The sequence below is a fragment of the Pongo pygmaeus genome, chromosome 5 (assembly GCF_028885625.2).
Source record: "Pongo pygmaeus isolate AG05252 chromosome 5, NHGRI_mPonPyg2-v2.0_pri, whole genome shotgun sequence".
Classification (NCBI taxonomy): Eukaryota; Metazoa; Chordata; class Mammalia; order Primates; family Hominidae; genus Pongo; species Pongo pygmaeus.
In genome coordinates this window covers 46,417,659-46,439,623 of record NC_072378.2, presented here as the reverse complement: position 1 = coordinate 46,439,623, position 21,965 = coordinate 46,417,659, and the positions used below count along the sequence as shown (strand labels likewise).

Here is a 21,965-nt window from a genome sequence, read left to right as displayed (position 1 = left end):
GGAAAAAACTCAAAAAAAAATAGGAAGTGTTTTGAATTGGATGTTAATGAAACTAAGATATCACAATGAGGGATACAGCTAAAGCTGGGCTTAGAGAAAAATTCATAGTCTTAGATGCATAAATTAGAAAAGAAGAGGAGCTGAAGACCAATAATCAAAGAATCCATCACAATTATCTTGGGATTAAAAAAATCAAAGTAAAACAAAAGAGAGGAAGAAATGAAAATAATGAAAATAAGGGCCAAAGTTAATAAAATTGCAAAGAAATGCACAATAGAAACTACTAAGAAAGCCAAAAATCTCTTAAAAGATAAATTAAATTGATAAATTCCTAATAAGACTGATCAAGATAAAAAGAAAAGCTGCAAATCAGTGATTTTTAAAAAAGGATTATTTTAAAAAGGATTTGAAAGCGAAGACATAGAATCAACTGAAATGCCCATTAGTGGTAAACTGGATGAAGAGAATGTGGTACATATATACCATGGAATACTATGCAGCCACATAAACAATAAGATCATGCCCTTTGCAGGAACATAGATGGAGCTGGAGGCCATTATCCTTAGCAAACTGGCACAGGAACAGAAAACCAAATACCACATGTTCTCACTTATAAGTAGGAGCCGAATGATGAGAACACATGGACACATAGAGGAGAACAGCACACGCTGGAGCTTATTAGAGGGTGGAGGGTGGGTGGAGGAAAAGGATCAGGAAAAATAACTAATGGGTAATAGGCTTAATACCCGGGTGATGAAATAATCTGTACAACAAACCCCCATGACACAAGTTTACTTACATAACAAACCTGCACATGTACGCTTGAACTTAAAGTTTAAAAAACCGGGTTTGAAAAGAAAGGGATATTGCCTCAGATCTTACAAACATCATGCATAAACGTAATATGAGAGTACTGTCTTAATTTAGTTCCGTGTGTAGACTTTCCTACTGAGAAGAAATTATACTTATTATACCAACTGATATTTAAGTCAATTTGGCAGTTATGTATTTGGGAGTCGATTAATAAATTGGCATTTCAGTTTTTTTTTTTTTCTTTCTTGAGACAGGGTCTGGTTCTGTCACCCAGGCTGGAGAGCAATGGTGTGATGGCTCACTGCAATCTCCGCCTCCTGGGTTCCAGTGATTCTCCTGCCTCAGCCTCCTGAGTAGCTGGGATTACAGGCACCTGCCACAATGCCCAGCTATTTTTTTTTTTTTTTTTTTTTTAGTAGAGATGGGGTTTTACCATGTTGTCCAGGAGGGTCTCAAACTCCTGACCTCAAGTGATCCTTCCCACCTTGGCCTTCAAAGTGCTGGGATTACAGGCGTGAGCCACCACACCTGGCCCTTTCAGTTTTTAAACTGATGTTTTTGAGTTTAGTTAAAGTGACCCAGTTCTATAATGTTTAATAAACTCTAAGTGAACAAACAAAATTGCATCTTTGTACATGCAAAACAGAAGACCAGAGATTGGCCCCAAAGTTATCACTGTAGGTGTTTACAGTCTAGTAAAACATGGTAGGGCTATAACACTTCTACAGATAACACAGAAAGAAAACTGAGCCAGGAGTAAAAGGACATGAATGCTAGATACATCTTCTTTATTTAATTTATTTATCCAACAATTATTTAATAGGCAGCTATTACGTATCAGGTATCTGCTAGAATTTAGCTATATAGCAATGCAAAAAAATAGGCATGGGCCTTGTTCTCATGAAACGTAAGTACCCAATGAAGGATAAATATGTCAGCAATCATAAAAATTCATTCAACATATATATATAATATGTACCAGGCACTGTTCTAGGTACTTGAGATAATGATGAAAAAGTAGACAGAGATTTGTCCCCATAAAGGGTTTACATTCTAGTAGGATAAGACAGAAAAAAACACCTCTAGACATAATAAATAAGTTATGTATGTATCTTATTAGAGGGTGATAAATATTACGGAAAAGAGGGAAAAGTAGGGTAACGGTTTTTAGTAATGGAACAGGGATTAAGATAGGATTTGGGATGGATTGTCATTTTAAACAGGACAGTCAGTGTAGTCTCATTGAGAAGGGGACATAAAAGCAAAAATTTATAGGAGTTGGGGGAATTGACTATGCAAATATCCAGGGAAAGTGTGTTCTGGTAGAGAGAATAGCCAATGTAAAATGTCTAATATGGGAATATCCAGGAGTGTTCCAGGTATAGAAACAAGGCTCAATTGTCTGGAGCTGGGTCGGCAAGGGGTAAAAAAACAGGTATAGGAGAGTGGGTGTGGATTATGTAGGGCCATGTGGGCCATTGTAAGGACTTTGGCTTTCACTGAGATAAATCGGGAGCCATTGTATTGAGCACAGAGCAATATGACCTGACTTACATTTTAACAGAATGACTTGTTTCATATTACAACCTGTAACTGTAGATCATGATAGATGTGTTCTAAAATGGGATAAGACAGGGACCTAATCTGAAATATCTGTTTGATCTTGGGCCCTAAGCTTAGCCAACCTCAGCCCTGCCTCACTGAGTCATTGTGGTGAGGACTTGACAACATGCTGTATCCATATGCACATGCTGTATACTATTCTTTGTAATAATGCAGAATGAAACAGGATCCAGTGTTAGATTATGAGCTACACACTGCATTAGTAGTAAAAGCATGAGTTGCATTGTCGAAAGGAGTAGTGTCACCCCCCAAGGGGTGAGAATTGGTTCTTGGGAAGCAAAAAGAAAAAAAAGTTACTCTTTTAATGTACAAAACGCAGATGTATATACAATATGCAAACATACGTAGTATATCTGCAGCATTTTTATTTCATGGAGAAAATATCTGAAAAGGCTCCTTTGGGAGCAGGGAAGGGACAGTGTGTGATCATGAAAAAAATATTGGAAAATATTGAGTTAAGGAAGAGATTTAGTAGCAGAAACATCACTGAGCTGGAGGTTCAAAAACCACGGCTAAAGTCAGCTCCGCCGTTAAGTTTTTGTGTAAACTTGGACCATTCACTTCCACTTTCTAGGTTTAAATTTTTTTCAAATGTAAATAAAATGTTTGAATGACCTCTTAGGTTTTCACCAGCTCTAAAACTAGGAGGAAGATTTGAACTGGGATCCATTCAGTTAAAAACACCTGATTATAGAACCTATCGAAATGTGTAAGGTATTTGGACCCATTGAATGTCACTTTTCAATAAGATAAACGTCCAGTGTCAATAGCCTTTGAAGTCTCTGACCTCTTTTTCCTTACCCATTCTTTAAGCTAGAATTCTAGAAATGCTGCTCTAATTCCCAGTAGAAGATTCCTGGATACAATATTGAAGTCTAAGAGTACAGTGAAGTTTTGCCAACATGCCCATCAAATGTTCTGAAGCTTGTCAACTGGAGTTGCATTGCTTCACAGTTTTCACATGATTTCTAGACATTAAAGTCCCTTTACAACCTAGCTGGGTTGTCACTTCAAGGAGAAAGATGTATGTGGTGTGGCAAAGGGAAGCAGGAATTAGCAGGATAGAGTACCAGATTTAAAAAAATGGGGGGGTGGGCACACATATTCTCAGCATCTGTGGATGGCATCGACTGAACAGCCTTGTGAATAGAATTTTTTATTGCTTATCCAGACCTGGGCTTATTGCACTAAGAAAACTTTAAATAGTTTTTCCTTGGTTTTATTTTTATCTTCTGGGCCCTCCAGCTACATTTAAAAGCCCCTTTGAAGACAGAGAATGTGTCTTCTAACACTTTTGTTGTGCTCAACTCAGCATCCTGTATATGATAGGATTTTAGTGAATGTTTGTTGATGGTGATGATCATGCAGATTTAAGAGGGAAAAATAAAAATTAAAGCCATAAGTCTTTGAGTCCCTAATTTTGGGTGGTCTATACTGATGTGTCTATAGGCCAGAGCATTTATCTTCTTTTCCTTCTGCTGTTTAATCACCTAGTGGTGTTTACAGATAAGAAATGTAAATGGAATTCATTACCTAACCAGGGCATGTAATTCATTTATCATAGGGTATCAATAGGCAAATAATTGTTCTATGTGATAAATTCAGCAGTAAATAGATGAGAGGCCATTGTGAAGAATTGTAGCTCTCCAGTGAATCGCAGGGGTTCTTGAATGTTGTCAACATTTGGAGGCAGTTGGAGGAGGGAGCTCTATTGATGAAAAATGGCTACATATTCAAAATTTCAGTGTATACCGGGAAGATAATTCAATTCAATCTCTGGCTTACCCAAAGAATCTTGGAGTTACTGCCAATGGGGAAATCCCCAGGGTCTAATAAAAATATCTTTAGGAGTGAAGGAGTTAACTGAGTGTGTAAGCTTTATCTTCTGTCCAATGGACTTGTGGTTTGCTTATTAAAGTATCCAGTAAATGATTGTTAGAGACTTGTCATTGATAGCAGTTGCTAGTTGCTGCCTTTTAAGACCCTGTTGATTCCTCTGCAAGGTGGTGCAGCATCCTCTGTCCCTTCATTCATTTCAGATCTACTCAGGTCTCCCTGTAAAAGGATCTCTCGGATCAATAAGCATGAATGACGAAGACTACAGCACCATCTATGACACAATCCAAAACGAGAGGATGTATGAGGTTCCAGACCAGCCAGAAGAAAATGAAAGTCCCCATTATGATGATGTCCATGAGTACTTAAGGCCAGAAAATGATTTATATGCCACTCAGCTGAATACCCATGAGTATGATTTTGTGTCAGTCTATACCATTAAGGGTGAAGAGACCAGCTTGGCCTCTGCCCAGTCAGAAGACAGAGGCTACCTCCTGCCTGATGAGATATACTCTGAGCTCCAGGAGGCTCATCCAGGTGAGCCCCAGGAGGACAGGGGCATCTCAATGGAAGGGTTATATTCATCAACCTGGGACCAGCAACTCTGCCCAGCGGAGCTCCGGGAGAACGGGAGTGTGATGAAGGAAGACCTGCCTTCTCCTTCAATCTTCACCATTCAGCACAGTAAGGCCTTCTCTACCAGCAAGTATTCCTGCTATTCTGATGCTGAAGGTTTGGAAGAAAAGGAAGGAGATCACATGAACCCTGAGATTTACCTCTTTGTGAAGGTAAGGTCTGCCTCTGACAGGCATACCCTGTGCATGCAGATATTGTGGCTGGTGTTTTATTTTTCTCTGAATGACCAGGGAAAGATTCACAATGCCATGGTCCTTGGATCTCAATACATATTCAAGAGTCGGAGGGACTAAATCAGTCATTAGAGTGTACTCAGCAGCTCTTCTCAAAATTAGAGGAATTGGAGGGTGCATTTAAAGCGTGTGTTTAATCACTGACTTTTACATACCATGGGCAAAGCATTTTTCAAAAGGGTTCACATGAGTGAGCCATAATTGCTGCCCAAATCCTTGCCGTTGTGACTGACATTAAGTACATTTTTCTGTCTGGTTAAATTTCCTTTGTCAACATGTTTAAAAGTGAAACCAAAGCTTGTGAAAGAAAGACCTTCTTGTGCTTCTAAGGTCACAGGTTTTTCAGATAGGTGGTCAATAAAGGCTATCTCTGTCACTAGCTTGCCCCTTTGGCACCAATATAACTAAAAATCTGATGAAGTCAAATGATTTCAGTAGTAGTAAGACACTAACTACCAGTGTTAATGTTTAATTCTTACAATATCTAAACAGAACCTTCGTGATCTTTGTATTAGGTGATAAAGTAATAAAGTTATGGTTATAAATATTATCAAAATGTAAAGTGTTTCAGATCTAAACAAATCATCTTTATTAATCAAGATGGCAGGCCTTTTTTCCCCAACATCTCCCCCACAATATTCATATTTATGTGATTTTTAGAAATGTTTTCACATTTATTAGTATAAATATATTAGTAAATGCTGCTCTTTCTTGCCAATAAAAATGATTATAAACCTACAGAAACCATAGTCCATACTCATTTCTCTCTTCCCTAGTTCCCAGTAACATTTCTGATGAAACACACTTTACTAATTTTGCCCTTTGTTGTCTTCTAATTTGTTCTTTTCTCTAATTGTTTTGTGTGTAAATCATGGATCACTTATCCTACTACAAGATCCTTTTAAAAATAATCTAGTATAGTGCTTGGTTCACACATACATACCAGACACACATTGCCTTGTACTCTGCTGAGCATTTGGGGGGAAATGGCTGTGCAAGACAAGACCCTTGCTCTTAAGTAATGAATAATATGGTGACAGAGACAGACTTGCACTCAATGTATTCTAATACAATATAGTAAGAGATGAAACAGAGGAGTGAGTGGAGTGTGTGGGTGTTCAGAGAAGGAGTGCTGAGATGTGTACTGAGTTTGGAGCAGATCCACGGAGGAGTTGATGTTGGAACAGGTGCATTCACGCAGTTTTCTGACTTCCATATCCACATCATCACTGTCACACTGTGCAAACAAACTTTTTTTTTTTTTTTTTTTGAGGCGGAGTCTCACTCTGTCACCCAGGCTGGAGTGCAATGGCATGATCTCAGCTCACTGCAGCTTTCACCTCCCAGGTTCAAATGATTCTCCTGCTTCAGCCTCCGGAGTAGCTGGGATACAGGCGTGTGCCACCTGGTCTGGCTAATTTTTGAATTTTTAGTAGAGATGGGGTTTCACCATGTTGGCCAGGCTGGTCTCAAACTCCTAACCTCAAGTGATCCACCCGCCTCGACCTCCCAAAGTGCTGGGATTACAGAGGTGAGCCATGGCTCCTGACCACAGACTTTTTTAAAGTGAGGACTAGATGTATTTTTTTTTTCTCATGGCAGAAGCATCCATGCAACCTGTGACAGGCAAAGTGGGTCATCACCATGATCATCATCATTGTCATTATCATGGACCCATCTGACATTATTTCTAAATTTGGTTAAGTGTTTATCTCACTAGAAATTAACCTATGGCTGGTATTGAGCAAAAACAGAAGTAGTAGGAAAAAGAAATGTTGGTACTTCCTGGCAGTACCAGCAACAGGAGTTTCACTCTGCCACCCAGGCTGGAGTGCAGCTCACTGCAACCTCTGCCTCCCAAGTAGCTTAGATTGCAGGCATGAGCCACCATGCCCAGGTAATTTTTGTATTTTTAGTAGAGACGGGTTTTCACTATGTTGTTCAGGATGGTCTCGGTTTCTTGACTTCAGTGATCCACCCACCTCGGCCTCCCAAAGTGCTGGGATTACAGGCATGAGCCACCGCGCCCGGCCATGTCTCCCAGGCACTTTGCATTGTAGTGGGAGAGACAACTGATAAACAAATAAACAAATAAATATAAAATAGGGCTAATGGTGAAAGTGCTATAAAACAGGATATGGGTATATTAATTTCTTATTTCTGCTCTAACAAATTACCTAAAACTTAGTGGATTAAAACAATACAAATATTCTCTTACAGTTCTGGGGGTCAGAAGTCTGAAATGAGTCTTATGGGGCTAAACTCAAGGTGTCAGCAGAGCTGTTTTCCTTCTGGAGGCTCTGGGGAGAATTTGTTTCTTTCTCTTTTCCATCTTCTAGAAGCAGATCTCATTCCTCGCGCATGGCCCACATCACATCACCTCTTCTCTCCCTGTTTCCATCATCCCATTGCCTTCTTCCGACTCCTCTTGCATTTCTCTTGTAAGGAACTTTGCGATTAGATTGGACCCACAAGGATAATCTGGGATAATCTCCTCATTTTAAAATTCTTAGTTGAATCACATTTGCAAGTCCCTTTGTCACATAAAGTAATCTGCAGCTTCTGGGAATTCGGACATGGCCATATGTGGCGGATGGAGAGTGACGGTAAGTAGGGGCGAGGCGGTGGTGTGGCTGCAGTGGGTGAGCCAGGGAGGCAAGGTGATAGGAGATGAGGCTGGAGAGGTGCAGAGGCACAGACCATGATCACAGCAGTCCTTAGGAGCCACCAGGGGAACCTCACTCACTCTGAGTGATAGAGGGAGGCATTGGGCGATTTTGGAAGCAACAGTGTGGCCACCTTTTTTATAACAGGCTGTAGCTGGGAAGGGTAGACACAGTAACAGGGAAAAACAGTTTAGAGGCAACTGGCAAACTTCAGGCAAGAGATGAGGGTGCATTACTGTGACAGTAGTGGAGCATTGGGATTGTTTTGAAGGGAAAGCCCAAGCATTTTGCTGAAGAATTTGATGTGGGTGAAAAGAAAAATAAAGAGCCATGGTTGACTCTAGAGATTTTAGTGAGCTATGGACCCGTTCTCAGAAAATGTGCGATTGAGAAAGCTGATATTCGCTAATGTGTCTGTATGTATGTATGTTAAAGAGAGAGGAAGGGTGGTGAGAGAGATGGAGAGAGAAAAAAGCATTCTAGTATTTTGTTTAATGCAAAGGAAGAAAGTATTCTGATAATGGTTATTGCAAAAGAAAATGGTACAAATAAACACCATTTGTCCTATATATAATTTATGTCATTTATTATGGAAGCAGAATACGTCTTAGAGCAGGTTTTTGTTTTTGCTTTTGTCTTGAGACAGGGTCTCACTCTGTTGCCCAAGCTGGAGGGCAATGGTGCAAACACAGCTCATTGCAGCCTCAATCTCCTGGGCTCAAGCCATTCTCCTGCCTCAGCCTCTAGAATAGCTGGGACCACAGGCATGCACCACTATACCCATCTAATTAAATTTTTTGTTTGTTTGTTTGTAGAGACAGGGTCTTGCCACGTTGCCAGGGCTGTTCTTAAACTCCTGGGCTCAAGTGATTCTCCCACCTCAGCCTCCCAAAATGCTAGGATTAAAAGCAGAAGCCACTGTGCCCAGCTCCTAGAGCAGGTTTTGAAGTCTGGTTGCATGGATTTGAAACCTACTTTAGCAGATTAATTTCTCTCAGCCTCAATTTCCTCATTGATAAAATGGACATTGTGATACCTTCCTCATAGGGTTATTATAAAGATTAAATAAGATAATGCTTATAAGTTGCTTAATATAGTATCTGACATATGGTAAATGTCAATATATAGGAGCCTAAATTATTACTTATTGTGATAAATTGGAACCATTCAGGAAATAACATTTTATTTTAAGCATAGTGCTTTGCAGCAGGCATTCAGTAAATATCCTACTGGGTTTTTCAAACATGAGCAATACAATATTGTGGAAAGAGCAGTGGTTAGGGAATTCTAACACAACTTTGTCAATACTTTTGTATAAAATGTCCCTGGACCCAAGTTTCTTCATCCTTGAAAGGCAATCTTTCCTAGCTCTTACAGTCTTAGATTCCAAGGTGTATGGACCCAGCTCCTGGTCAGTGTGTACATGTGTATATGGCACCACTTATTATCCACTCTAAGATACTGCTCAACACTGACTATGGTTTCTAGATTTAGCTGTGGTTGGAAAAGTTGACATAAGAACAACACTCCTGTCCACACTCAGCTCACGTGAAGCCTGTCCCTTGGAAAGTGTCTGCAGCTTCAGAGCCTATCTCTGATAGAACACTTATAGGGCCCTCATGCGGGGATGTACAGGTTGTGCACTGAACAAGTTTAGGGGGCACTATTCACAGAAAATGTAAATGTCCTGTTGAAGTCAGGCAACAGAACAACTCTGGTTAATACTTTTTAGACTCATAGCCCGTAATTATTCTAAAGGAATTATTCACTATAATTTGGCTCAGCATAGTAAAGTGCTCCAGAATTGTCGTAATTACTATTATTGCCATAGCAGAGGTGCCTGATGTGGTTATAGGGGTCATGATATTCAAAATGGGGCACTCAACATAATCCATGTGGTGTGAGAATACTATAATTAGTATGAAAAATAATAAGCAACACTTCTATTGAACTTTTATCTAACCAACTTAAATGTTAATATTTTATATATTTTACAATGAGCACAGTGTACTCTTACAGTAGTATATATATATATAATTTGTAAGTGAGTAAATGTACATATATTTTGGGTAAATGTTTTATATTGATAGGGATATGCAATTTTAAAAAACATTACTGATTTGTAGGCTTTCCTCCCTTTTCTGCTATGATCTGTGGGCCTGGACCTCTTTCCTTGGCCAAGAGCTGATGAGAACAGATCCCCTTACTTCCTAGGTTCTTCCTGGATGTTTTCATAAGCAACACATTTAGTGCATTTGCCTTGGAGGCAAACAAAGCTTTATCATTGCAGGTGAGAAACTTATAAAATCCCCTTGAGGAAATGAGATAAATGAAGCTGGATTGGGATGTTGAGATGTGGCTCAAAGGACGTCCCAGACAGTGGGCTCAGCAGAAGCAAAGTCACAGCCAACACTCACATGTGTATGGCAAGGTCCACTTGGTTGAGTGGGTCAGAAGGCCCACGTAGGTGAAGAGCAGATGGCGAAGTTGAATAACTAAGAGTGCTGCCTTTCACTGCAAACTAAGGGGCTTGGATCTTATCCTGAGAGCAACCAAGAGTAATAGAATGTTCTGAGGAGGATACCATGAGCAAAACAATGTTGAAGATAGCAAGCAAATTAAAAAGAATTTCCACCTACCAGCTAGAACAGAACGAAACAGACATCATGCTTTGTTTCAAAGATTAGTTCAAGTATTTAGATAAAATATATCATGTGTCATTAACAGTGTATCCTTTCAACTGGTCATCTGGATGTGTCCACATATTTAAATCTGTGGCTTCATATAAACCAATTTTGGTGGAAAAAGCTAGCTGGTGTGATGCTGATTTATATATTATCTCCCTGTGTATCCAGCTACTTTATATTTTGTGAGGGTAAGGGGGAGATATATGGATTCAGCATATATCAAGGTTTTGTTTGTTATTTTACTATAGTTTCCAGTTTAAAAAGTGTGTTTGCATGGGGTGAGATAGCCTGGCTGGACTTACTTAATTAGAGTGCTGGGAACACAATCAAGGCCCAGTTTTATTCAAAATGATTTTCTAGGTGCCCATATGAACTGCTTTGCTTTGTGAATCAATGCCATTAATCAAAGAGTCGCAGAATCTTAGCACTGTGCCAAGAATGTGAAAAGTCAGAGGAGTGAACCAACCTTCCTAAGGCTGCCTGCAAATCACTGGCAAGCTAGCACATTGGGCTGTCCATCCAGGGGATTTTTCTTTATATCGGCATTCCTAGCCTGGGAATATGTTCATATGTTCATGAATATGCTTCAGAAGGTTGAGAAACATTCTAGAACCCTATGCAAAAATATTTGTGCCAGATGATTTCAGGAGGGTCCATGAACTCTCAGCAATGTTAACTATCACTGTGATGCATTCCACTTTCCCTGCCTGGGTACTCACACCTTGTGTGCCCATGTCGGGGGGTAGGACATGCTATGGGGTGACACAAATCCTTTTCTTTCCTGTGGAGTCATCCACTTGCTCTAAGCCTTTTAGCGCCTTGAGGAACCATGGGAAGAAACCTTCATGAAAGAATAATAAAGAAGCATCACCAAATAATCATGTGAGAGTTATGTTAACTCTGAAAATGAAAGTGATGTGATACTCTGAAATACATAACCCCAAATTAGGGCACATATTTTTTTTCTAAAGAATGTTTTGCGATTTTTCCACCAAGAGACTACAAACTCAATGTCAATGCATCCACTACTAATCCCATCATCCTGGACAGCATCACCAATTGTACAAAATAAAACTTCTGAATAACTTGAATTTGCATTTCTCCTTTACTTTCAATAGTGCAATCGATTTCAACTCTGAAAATATTCTCTCCTCTTCATCTTGGCCACTACTGATCTGTGTCATCTTGACCACAGCTGTTTAACTGGTCACTCTGCCTCTACAGTCATCCATCTCCCAAGGACCCCCCCTTCCCCCACCTAGCCACAGGAATGATCCACATTTTTTTTTTCTTTTAAGTTCAGGGGTACAATAGCAGATTTGTTATATAGGTAAATTTGTGTTATGGGGGTTTGTTGTACAGATTATTTCGTCACTCAGGTATTAAGCCTAGTCCCATTAGTTATTTTCCCTGATCCTCTCCCTCCTCCCACCCTCTACCCTCCGATAGGCCCCAGTGTGTGTTTTTCCCCTCTATTTGTCTGTGTGTTCTCATCATTTAGCTCCCACTTATGGGTGAGAACATGCGGTGTTTGGTTTTCGGTTCCTGCATTAGTTTGCTAAGGATAATGGCCTCCAGCTCTACCCATGTCACTGCAAAGAACATGATCTCGTTCTTTTTTTTATTTTATTTTATTATTATTATACTTTAAGTTTTAGGGTACATGTGCACAATGTGCAGGTTAGTTACATATGTATACATGTGCCAAGCTGATGTGCTGCACCCATTAACTCCTCATTTAGCATTAGGTATATCTCCCAATGCCATCCCTCCCCCCTTCCCCAACCCCACAACAGTCCCCAGAGTGTGATGTTCCCCTTCCTGTGTCCATGTGTTCTCATTGTTCAATTCCCATCTATGAGTGAGAACATGTGGTGTTTGGTTTTTTGTCCTTGCGATAGTTTACTGAGAATGATGATTTCCAATTTCATCTATGTCCCTACAAAGGACATGAACTCATCATTTTTTATGGCCGCATAGTATTCCATGGTGTATATGTGCCACATTTTCTTAATCCAGTCTATCATTGTTGGACATATGGGTTGGTTCCAAGTCTTTGCTATTGTGAATAGTGCCACAGTAAACATACATGTGCATGTGTCTTTATAGCAGCATGATTTATAGTCCTTTGGGTATATACCCAGTAATGGGATGGCTGGGTCAAATGGTATTTCTAGTTCTAGATCCCTGAGGAATCTCCACATTGACTTCCACAATGGTTGAACTAGTTTACAGTCCCACCAACAGTGTAAAAGTGTTCCTATTTCTCCACATCCTCTCCACACCTGTTGTTTCCTGACTTTTTAATGATCACCATTCTAACTGGTGTGAGATGGTATCTCGTTGTGGTTTTGATTTGCATTTCTCTGATGGCCAGTGATGGTGAGCATTTTTTCATGTGTTTCTTGGCTGCATAAATGTCTTCTTTTGAGAAGTGTCTGTTCATGTCCTTCGCCCAGTTTTTGATGGGGTTCTTTGTTTTTTTCTTGTAAATTTGTTTGAGTTCATTGTAGATTCTGGATATTAGCCCTTTGTCAGATGAGTAGGTTGCGAAAATTTTCTCCCATTTTGTAGGTTGCCTGTTCACTCTGATAGTAGTTTCTTTTGCTGTGCAGAAGCTCTTGAGTTTAATTAGATCCCATTTGTCAATTTTGGCTTTTGTTGCCATTGCTTTTGGTGTAATAGACATGAAGTCCTTGCCCATGCCTATGTCCTGAATGGTAATGCCTAGGTTTTCTTCTAGGGTTTTTATGGTTTTAGGTCTAACATTTAAATCTTTAATCCATCTTGAATTAATTTTTGTATAAGGTGTAAGGAAGGGATCCAGTTTCAACTTTCTACATATGGCTAGCCAGTTTTCCCAGCACCATTTATTAAATAGGGAATTCTTTCCCCATTGCTTGTTCTTCTCAGGTTTGTCAAAGATCAGATAGTTGTAGATATGCGGCATTATTTCTGAGGGCTCTGTTCTGTTCCATTGATCTATATCTCTGTTTTGGTACCAGTACCATGCTGTTTGGTTACTGTAGCCTTGTAGCATAGTTTGAACTCAGGTAGCGTGATGCCTCCAGCTTTGTTCTTTTGGCTTAGGATTGACTTGGCGATGCGGGCTCTTTTTTGGTTCCATATGAACTTTAAAGTAGTTTTTTTCCAATTCTGTGAAGAAAGTCATTGGTAGCTTGATGGGGATGGCATTGAATCTATAAATTACCTTGGGCAGTATGGCCATTTTCACAATATTGATTCTTCCTACCCATGAGCATGGAATGTTCTTCCATTTCTTTGTATCCTCTTTTATTTCATTGAGCAGTGGTTTGTAGTTCTCCTTGAAGAGGTCCTTCACGTGCCTTGTAAGTTGGATTCCTAGGTATTTGATTCTCTTTGAAGCAATTGTGAATGGGAGTTCACTGATGATTTGGCTCTCTGTTTGTCTGTTGTTGGTGTCTAAGAATGCTTGTGATTTTTGTACATTGATTTTGTATCCTGAGACTTTGCTGAAGTTGCTTATCAGCTTAAGGAGATTTTGGGCTGAGACAATGGGGTTTTCTAGATATACAATCATGTCATCTGCAAACAGGGACAATTTGACTTCCTCTTTTCCTAATTGAATACCTTTTATTTCCTTCTCCTGCCTAATTGCCCTGGCCAGAACTTCCATCACTATGTTGAATAGGAGTGTTGAGAGAGGGCATCCCTGTCTTGTGCCAGTTTTCAAAGGGAATGCTTCCAGTTTTTGCCCATTCAGTATGATATTGGCTTTGGGTCTGTCATAAATATCTCTTATTATTTTGAGATATGTCCCATCAATACCTAATTTATTGAGAGTTTTTAGCATGAAGAGCTGTTGAATTTTGTCGAAGGACTTTTCTGCATCTTTTGAGATAATCATGTGGTTTTTGTCTTTGGTTCTGTTTATATGCTGGATTACATTTATTGATTTGCATATATTGAACCAGCCTTGCATCCCAGGGATGAAGCCCACTTGATCATGGTGGATAAGCTTTTTGATGTGCTGCTGGATTCGGTTTGCCAGTATCATATTGAGGATTTTTGCATCAATGTTCATCAAGGATATTGGTCTAAAATTCTCTTTTTTGGTTGTGTCTCTGCCTGGCTTTGGTATCAGGATGATGCTGGCCTCATAAAATGAGTCAGGGAGGATTCCCTCTTTTTCTGTTGATTGGAATAGTTTCAGAAAGAATGGTACCAGTTCCTCCTTGTACCTCTGGTTGAATTCGGCTGTGAATCCATCTGGTCCTGGACTCTTTTTGGTTGGTAAGCTATTGATTATTCCCACAATTTCAGAGCCTGTTATTGATGTATTCAGAGATTCAACTTCTTCCTGGTTTAGCCTTGGGAGAGTGTATTTGTCGAGGAATTTATCCGTTTTTTCTAGATTTTCTAGTTTATTTGCGTAGAGGTGTTTGTAGTATTCTCTGATGGTAGTTTGTATTTCTGTGGGAACGGTGGTGATATCCCCTTTATCATTTTTTATTGTGTCTATTTGATTCTTCTCTCTTCTTTATTAGTCTTGCTAGCAGTCTATCAATTATGTTGATCCTTTCAAAAAACCAGCTCCCAGATTCATTAATTTTTTAAAGGGTTTTTTTTGTCTTTATTTCCTTCAGTTCTGCTCTGATTTTAGTTATTTCTTGCCTTCTGCTAGCTTTTGAATGTGTTTGCTCTTGCTTTTCTAGTTCTTTTAATTGTGATGTTAGGGTGTCAATTTTGGATCTTTCCTGCTTTCTCTTGTGGGCATTTAGTGCTCTAAATTTCCCTCTACACTCTGCTTTGAATGTGTCCCAGAGATTCTGGTATGTTGTGTCTTTGTTCTCGTTGGTTTCAAAGAGCATCTTTATTTCTGCCTTCATTTCGTTATGTACCCAGTAGTCATTCAGGAGCAGGTTGTTCAGTTTCCATGTAGTTGAGTGGTTTTGAGTGAGTTTCTTAATCCTGAGTTCTAGTTTGATTGCACTGTGGTCTCAGAGACAGTTTGTTATAATTTCTGTTCTTTTACATTTGCTGAGGAGAGCTTTACTTCCAACTATATGGTCAGTTTTGGAATAGGTGCAGTGTGGTGCTGAGAAGAATGTATATTCTGTTGATTTGGGGTGGAGAGTTCTGTAGATGTCTATTAGGTCTGCTTGGTGCAGAGCTGAATTCAATTCCTGGATATCCTTGTTAACCTTCTGTCTTGTTGATCTGTCTAATGTTGACAGTGGGGTGTTAAAGTCTCCCATTATTATTGTGTGGGAGTCCAAGTCTCTTTGTAGGTCACTCAGGACTTGCTTTATGAATCTTGGTGCTCCTGTATTGGGTGCATATATATTTAGGATAGTTAGCTCTTCTTGTTGAATTGATCCCTTTACCATTATGTAATGGCCTTCTTTGTCTCTTTTGATCATTGTTGGTTTAAAGTCTGTTTTATCAGAGACTAGGATTGCAACCCCTGCCTTTTATTGTTTTCCATTTGCTTGGTAGATCTTCCTCCATCCTTTTATTTTGAGACTATGTGTGTCTCTGCACGTGAGATTGGTTTCCTGAATACAACACACTGTTGGGTCTTGACCCTTTATCCAATTTGCCAGTCTGTGTCTTTTAATTGGAGCATTTAGTCCATTTATATTTAAAGTTAATATTGTTATGTGTGAATTTGATCCTGTCATTATGATGTTAGCTGGTTATTTTGCTCGTTAGTTGATGCAGTTTCTTCCTAGCCTCGATGATCTTTACAATTTGGCATGATTTCGCGGTGGCTGGTACCGGTTGTTCCTTTCCATGTTTAGTGCTTCCTTCAGGAGCTCTTTTAGGGCAGGCCTGGTGGTGACAAAATCTCTCAGCATTTGCTTGTCTGTAAAGTATTTTATTTCTCCTTCACTTATGAAGCTTAGTTTGGCTGGATATGAAATTCTGGGTTGAAAATTCTTTTCTTGAAGAATGTTGAATATTGGCCCCCACTCTCTTCCGGCTTGTGGAGTTTCTGCCGAGAGATCAGCTGTTAGTCTGATGGGCTTTCCTTTGTGGGTAACCTGACCTTTCTCTCTGGCTGCCCTTAACATTTTTTCCTTCATTTCAACTTTGGTGAATCTGACAATTATGTGTCTTGGAGTTGCTCTTCTTGAGGAGTATCTTTGTGGCATTCTCTGTATTTCCTGAATCTGAATGTTGGCCTGCCTTGCTAGGTTGGAGAAGTTCTCCTGGATAATATCCTGAAGAGTGTTTTCCAACTTGGTTCCATTCTCCCCATCACTGTCAGGTACACCAATCAGACGTGGATTTGGTCTTTTCACATAGTCCCATATTTCTTGGAGGCTTTGTTCATTTCTTTTTATTCTTTTTTCTCTAAACTTCCCTTCTTGCTTCATTTCATTCATTGTGTCTTCCATCACTGATACCCTTTCTTCCAGTTGATCCCATTGGCTCCTGAGGCTTCTGCATTCTTCACGTAGTTCTCGAGCCTTGGCTTTCAGCTCCATCAGCTCCTTTAAGCACTTCTCTGTATTGGTTATTCTAGTTATACATTCGTCTAAATTTTTTTCAAAGTTTTTAACTTCTTTGCCTTTGGTTTGAATTTCCTCCTGTAGCTCTGAGTAGTTTGTCTGAAGCCTTCTTCTCTCAACTTGTCAAAGTCATTCTCCGTCCAGCTTTGTTCCATTGCTGGTGAGGAACTGCGTTCCTTTGGAGGAGGAGAGGCGCTCTGCTTTTTAGAGTTTCCAGTTTTTCTGCTCTGTTTTTTCTCCATCTTTGTGGTTTTATCTACTTTTGGTCTTTGATGATGGTGATGTACAGACAGGTTTTTGGTGTGGATGTCCTTTCTGTTTGTCAGTTTTCTTTCTAACAGACAGGACCCTCAGCTGCAGGTCTGTTGGAGTTTGCTAGAGGACCATTCCAGACTCTGTTTGCCTAGGTATCAGCAGCGGTGTCTGCAGAACAATGGATTTTCGTGAACCGCGAATGCTGCTTTCTGATCGTTCCTCTGAATGTTTTGTCTCAGAGGAGTACCGGGCCATGTGAGGTGTCAGTCTGCCCATACTCGGGGTTGCCTCCCAGTTAGGCTGCTCGGGGGTCAGGGGTCAGGGACCCACTTGAGGAGGCAGTCTGCCCGTTCTCAGATCTCCAGCTGCGTGCTGGGAGAACCACTGCTCTCCTCAAAGCTGTCAGACAGGGACATTTAAGTTTGCAGAGGTTACTGCTGTCTTTTTGTTTGTCTGTGCCCTGCCCCCAGAGGTGGAGCCTACAGAGGCAGGCAGGCCTCCTTGAGCTGTGGTGGGCTCCACCCAGTTCGAGCTTCCTGGCTGCTTTGTTTACCAAGCAAGCCTGGGCAATGGCGGGCGCCCCTCCCCCTGCCTCGCTGCAGCCTTGCAGTTTGATCTCAGATTGCTGTGCTAGCAATCAGCGAGACTCCATGGGCGTAGGACCCTCCGAGCCAGGTGCGGGATATAATCTCCTGGTGCGTCGTTTTTTAAGCCCGTCGGAAAAGCTCAGTATTAGGGTGGGAGTGACCCGATTTTCCAGGTGCCGTCTGTCACCCCTTTCTTTAACTAGGAAAGGGAACTCCCTGACCCCTTGTGCTTCCCGAGTGAGGCAATGACTCGCCCTGCTTCGGCTCGCGCACGGTGCACTGCACTCACTGTCCTGTGCCCACTGTCTGGCACTCCCTAGTAAGATGAACCCGGTACCTCAGATGGAAATGCAGAAATCACGTCTTCTGCGTCGCTCATGCTGGGAGCTGTAGACTGGAGCTGTTCCTATTCGGCCATCTTGGCTGCCCTCTCATGATCTCGTTCTTTTATGGTCGCATAGTTTTCCATGGTATATATGTACCACATTTTCTTTATCCAGTCTACAATTTATAGGCATTCAGGTTGATTCCATGTCTTTGCTATTGCGAATAGTGCTGCAAAGAACTTACGCATCCATGTGTCTTTATGATAGAACAATTTATATTCCTTTGGGTATATACCCAGTAATGAGATTGCTGGGTAGAAGGGTCGTTCTGTTTTTAGGTCTCTGAGGAATCACCACACTGCTTTCCACAAAGGTTAAACTAACTTAGACTCCAATCAACAGTGTATAAGTGGTTGTTATTCTCTGAAACTTTGCCAGCACCTGTTATTTTTTGACTTTTTAATAATAGCCATTCTGACTGGTATGAGATGGTATTTCATTATGATTTTGATTTGTATTTCTCTAATAATTAGTGATAAGCTTTTTTTTCATATGGTTGTTAGCCCCATGTATGTCTTCTTTTGTGTCTGTTCATGTCCTTTGCCCACTTTTTAATGGGACTGTTTTTTTCTTTTAAATTTGTTAAATTTACAAGAAAAAAATTTAAGTTCCTTTTAGATGCTGGATATTACATCTTTGTCAGATACATAGCTTGCAAAATTTTTCTCCTGTTCTGTAGGTTGTTTACTCTGTTGATAGTTTCTTTTGCTGTTCAGAAGCTCTTTAGTTTAATTAGATCCCATTTGTCAATTTTTGCTTTTGTTTCAACAGATTATGGCATCTTTGTCATGAAATCTTTGCCTGTTTCTATGCCCAGAATGGTATTGCTTAGGTTGTCTTCCAAGGTTTTTATAGTTCTGGGCTTTACATTTAAATCTTTAATCTATCTTGAGTTGATTTTTGTATATGAAATAAAGAAGGGGTCCAGTTTCAATCTTCTGCATATGGCTAGACAGTTATCCCAGCACAATTTATTGAATAGGGAGTCCTCTCCCCATTGCTTGTTTTTGTCAGCTTTGTCAAAGATCTGATGGTTATAGGTGTGTGGCCATATTTTGGGGCTGTCTATTCTGTTCCATTGGTCAATGTGTCTGTTTTTGTACCAATACCATGCTGTTTGGGTTACTGTAGCCTTGTGTATAGTTTGAAGTTGGGTAGCATGATGCCTCCAGCTTTGTTCTTTTTGCTTAGGGTTGCCTTGGCTATTTGGGTTCTTTTTTGGCTCCATATGAATTTTTAAATAGTTCTTTTTTTTAGTTCTGTGTAGAATGTCATTGGTAGTTTGATAGGAATAGCATTGAAACTATAAATTGCTTTGGGCAGTATGGCCATTTTAATGATATTGATTCTCCCTGTACACAAGCATGGAATGTTTTTCCATTTGTTTGTGTCCTCTCTGATTTCTTTGAGTAGTGTTTTATAATTCTCATTGTAAAGATTTTTCACCTGTCTGGTTAGCTGTATTCCTAGGTATTTTATTCTTTTGTGGCAATCATAAATGGGATTGCATTCCTGATTTGGCTCTCAGCTTGACTGTTGTTGGTGTATAGGAATGCTAGTGATTTTTGTACATTGATTTTATATCCCGAAACTTCACTGAAGTTGCTTACTAGCTTCAGGAGCTTTCGGGCCAAGACTATGGGGTTTTCTAGATATAAAATCATGTCATCTACAAACGGGGATAGTTTGACTTCCTCTATACCTATTTGGATGCCTTTTATTTCTTTCTCTTACCTGATTGTTCTGGCCAGAACTTACAATACTATGTTGAATAGGAGTGGTGAGAGAGGGCCTTCTTGTCTTATGCTAGTTTTCAAAAGGTATAGTTCCAGCTTTTGTTCATTCAGTATATGTTGGATCTTGCCTTGTCACAGATGGCTCTTATTATTTTGAGGCATGTTCCTTTGATACCTAGTTTATTGAGAGCTTTTAACATGAAGGGATGTTGAATTTTATCAGAAAGCCTTTTCTGCATCTATTGAGTTAATCACTTTTTTTATCTTTAGTTCTGTGTATGTGATGAGTCACAAGTATTGATTTGCATATGTTGAACCAAACTTGCATCCCAGGGATAAAGCCTACTTGATCATGGTGGATAAGCTTTTTGATGTGCTGCTGAATTCAGTTTGCCAGTATTTTGTTGAAGATTTTTGCATTAATGTTCATCACAGATATTGGCCTGAAGTTTTCTTTTTTTGTTGTATCTCTGCCAGGTTTTGCTATTAGGATGATGTTGGCTTCATAGAATGAGTTAGGGAGGAGTCCCTCCTCTTCAATTTTTTGGAATAGTTTTACTAGGAATGGTACCAGCTCTTCTTTGTACATCTGGTAGGATTCAGCAGTGAATCTGTCTGGTCATGGGCTTTTTTTTCTTTTTTTTTTTTTGGCAGGCTATTTATTACCGATTCAATTTTGGAACTCATTATTGGTCTGTTCATGGATTCAGTTTCTTCCTGGTTCAGTCTTGGGAGGGTGTATGTGTCCAGGAATTTATCAATTTTCTTCTAGATTTTCTCATTTGTGTGCATAGGGGTGTTCATCATATTCTCTGATAGTTATTTGCATTCCTGTGGAGTCAGTGATAATATCCCTTTTGTTGTTTCTAATTGTGTTTATTTGGATCTTCTCTCTTTCACATGTGCTTCTTTAGAGCACATCAGACCATGCCATTCCCCTGCTTTTAGGTATGCAGTAGCTCCCTATTGCTCCAGGAAAAAGGCCAGGATGGAGGGAATGCATAAAAGTTTTTCATGATACTCAGACTTTTAGCTAAGACTTCATTATTTGTCACTCCTCATTCACCCTGTGTCTTAAAAACATTAACTAGCCTGCACTTCCCTGCACACTTCATGGTTCTGGGCCTTTGCTCCAGTTGCCTTCTTTCAATGCTTTTCCTTCCTGTCCTTTCAAATGCAGCCTACAAGTCACCTTTTCAGAAGGGCTTTCCTCGTCCCTCCCGAAAAGGCTCGGCTGTGTTGGCTCTGCGCTCCTTCATTGTTCTTACCTTAATGTATTAGTTTGCCAGGACTTCTGCAATAAGGTATCTCAAACTGGGTGGCTTAAACAACAGAACTTTACTTTCTCACAATACTGGAGGCTAGAAGAGCAAGATCAAGGTGTTGGCAGGGTTGGTTTCTTCTGAGTCATCTCTCCATGGCTTGTAGATCACCATCTTCTCTCTGTGTCTTCGCATGGTCTTCCCCCTGTGCATGTCTGTGTCCTAATCTTCTCTTCTTATAAGAACACCAGTCATTTTGGATTAGGGCTCACCTTAATGACCTCATTTTTACTTAATTACCTCTTTAAAGACCCTGTCTCTAAATGCAGCCACATTCTGAGGGTTTAGGATTTCAACATACAAACTTGGGGGGTATGTATGCAATTCAGTCCATAACATTTAATGCCATGATTACTTGTTTATGTCTTTGTATCTCCCTAGCTGTGGACTCCTGAAGGGAGATCTGCCTCCATTCTCATATACTTGGTCCATGGCATACTTAAAACGATGGTTGAATGAAGGAAAGAGGGAGGAAATAAGTTACCCCCAGGAATCTCCAGGGTAATGAGGGAGGAGGCAGCCTTGGGCCAGTGGCTGGCAGCAGTAGTAAGAGTGGTAGTCCAAGCCCTCTGTATCAGCTTTGTAGGGTTGCTGTAACAAATTACTGCAAACATGGTGTTTTAAAACAACAGAAACTTATTCTCTTACAGTTATTGAGGCCGGAGTCTAAAGATAGGATATTGTC

At 40.1% G+C, this 21,965-nt stretch overlaps 1 protein-coding gene across 1 annotated transcript in view; it reads left to right on the top strand.

Annotated features, from left to right (window-relative positions):
* Positions 1–4,520: 4,520 nt before the first annotated feature.
* Positions 4,521–21,965, top strand: part of CLIC5 (chloride intracellular channel 5) — a 185,353-nt gene continuing 167,908 nt past the window's right edge. Inside the window, exon 1 of the mRNA XM_054492202.2 lies at positions 4,521–5,060. Within this exon, the coding sequence (XP_054348177.2) occupies positions 4,521–5,060 (540 nt within the window). The remainder of the gene's footprint in view (positions 5,061–21,965) is intronic.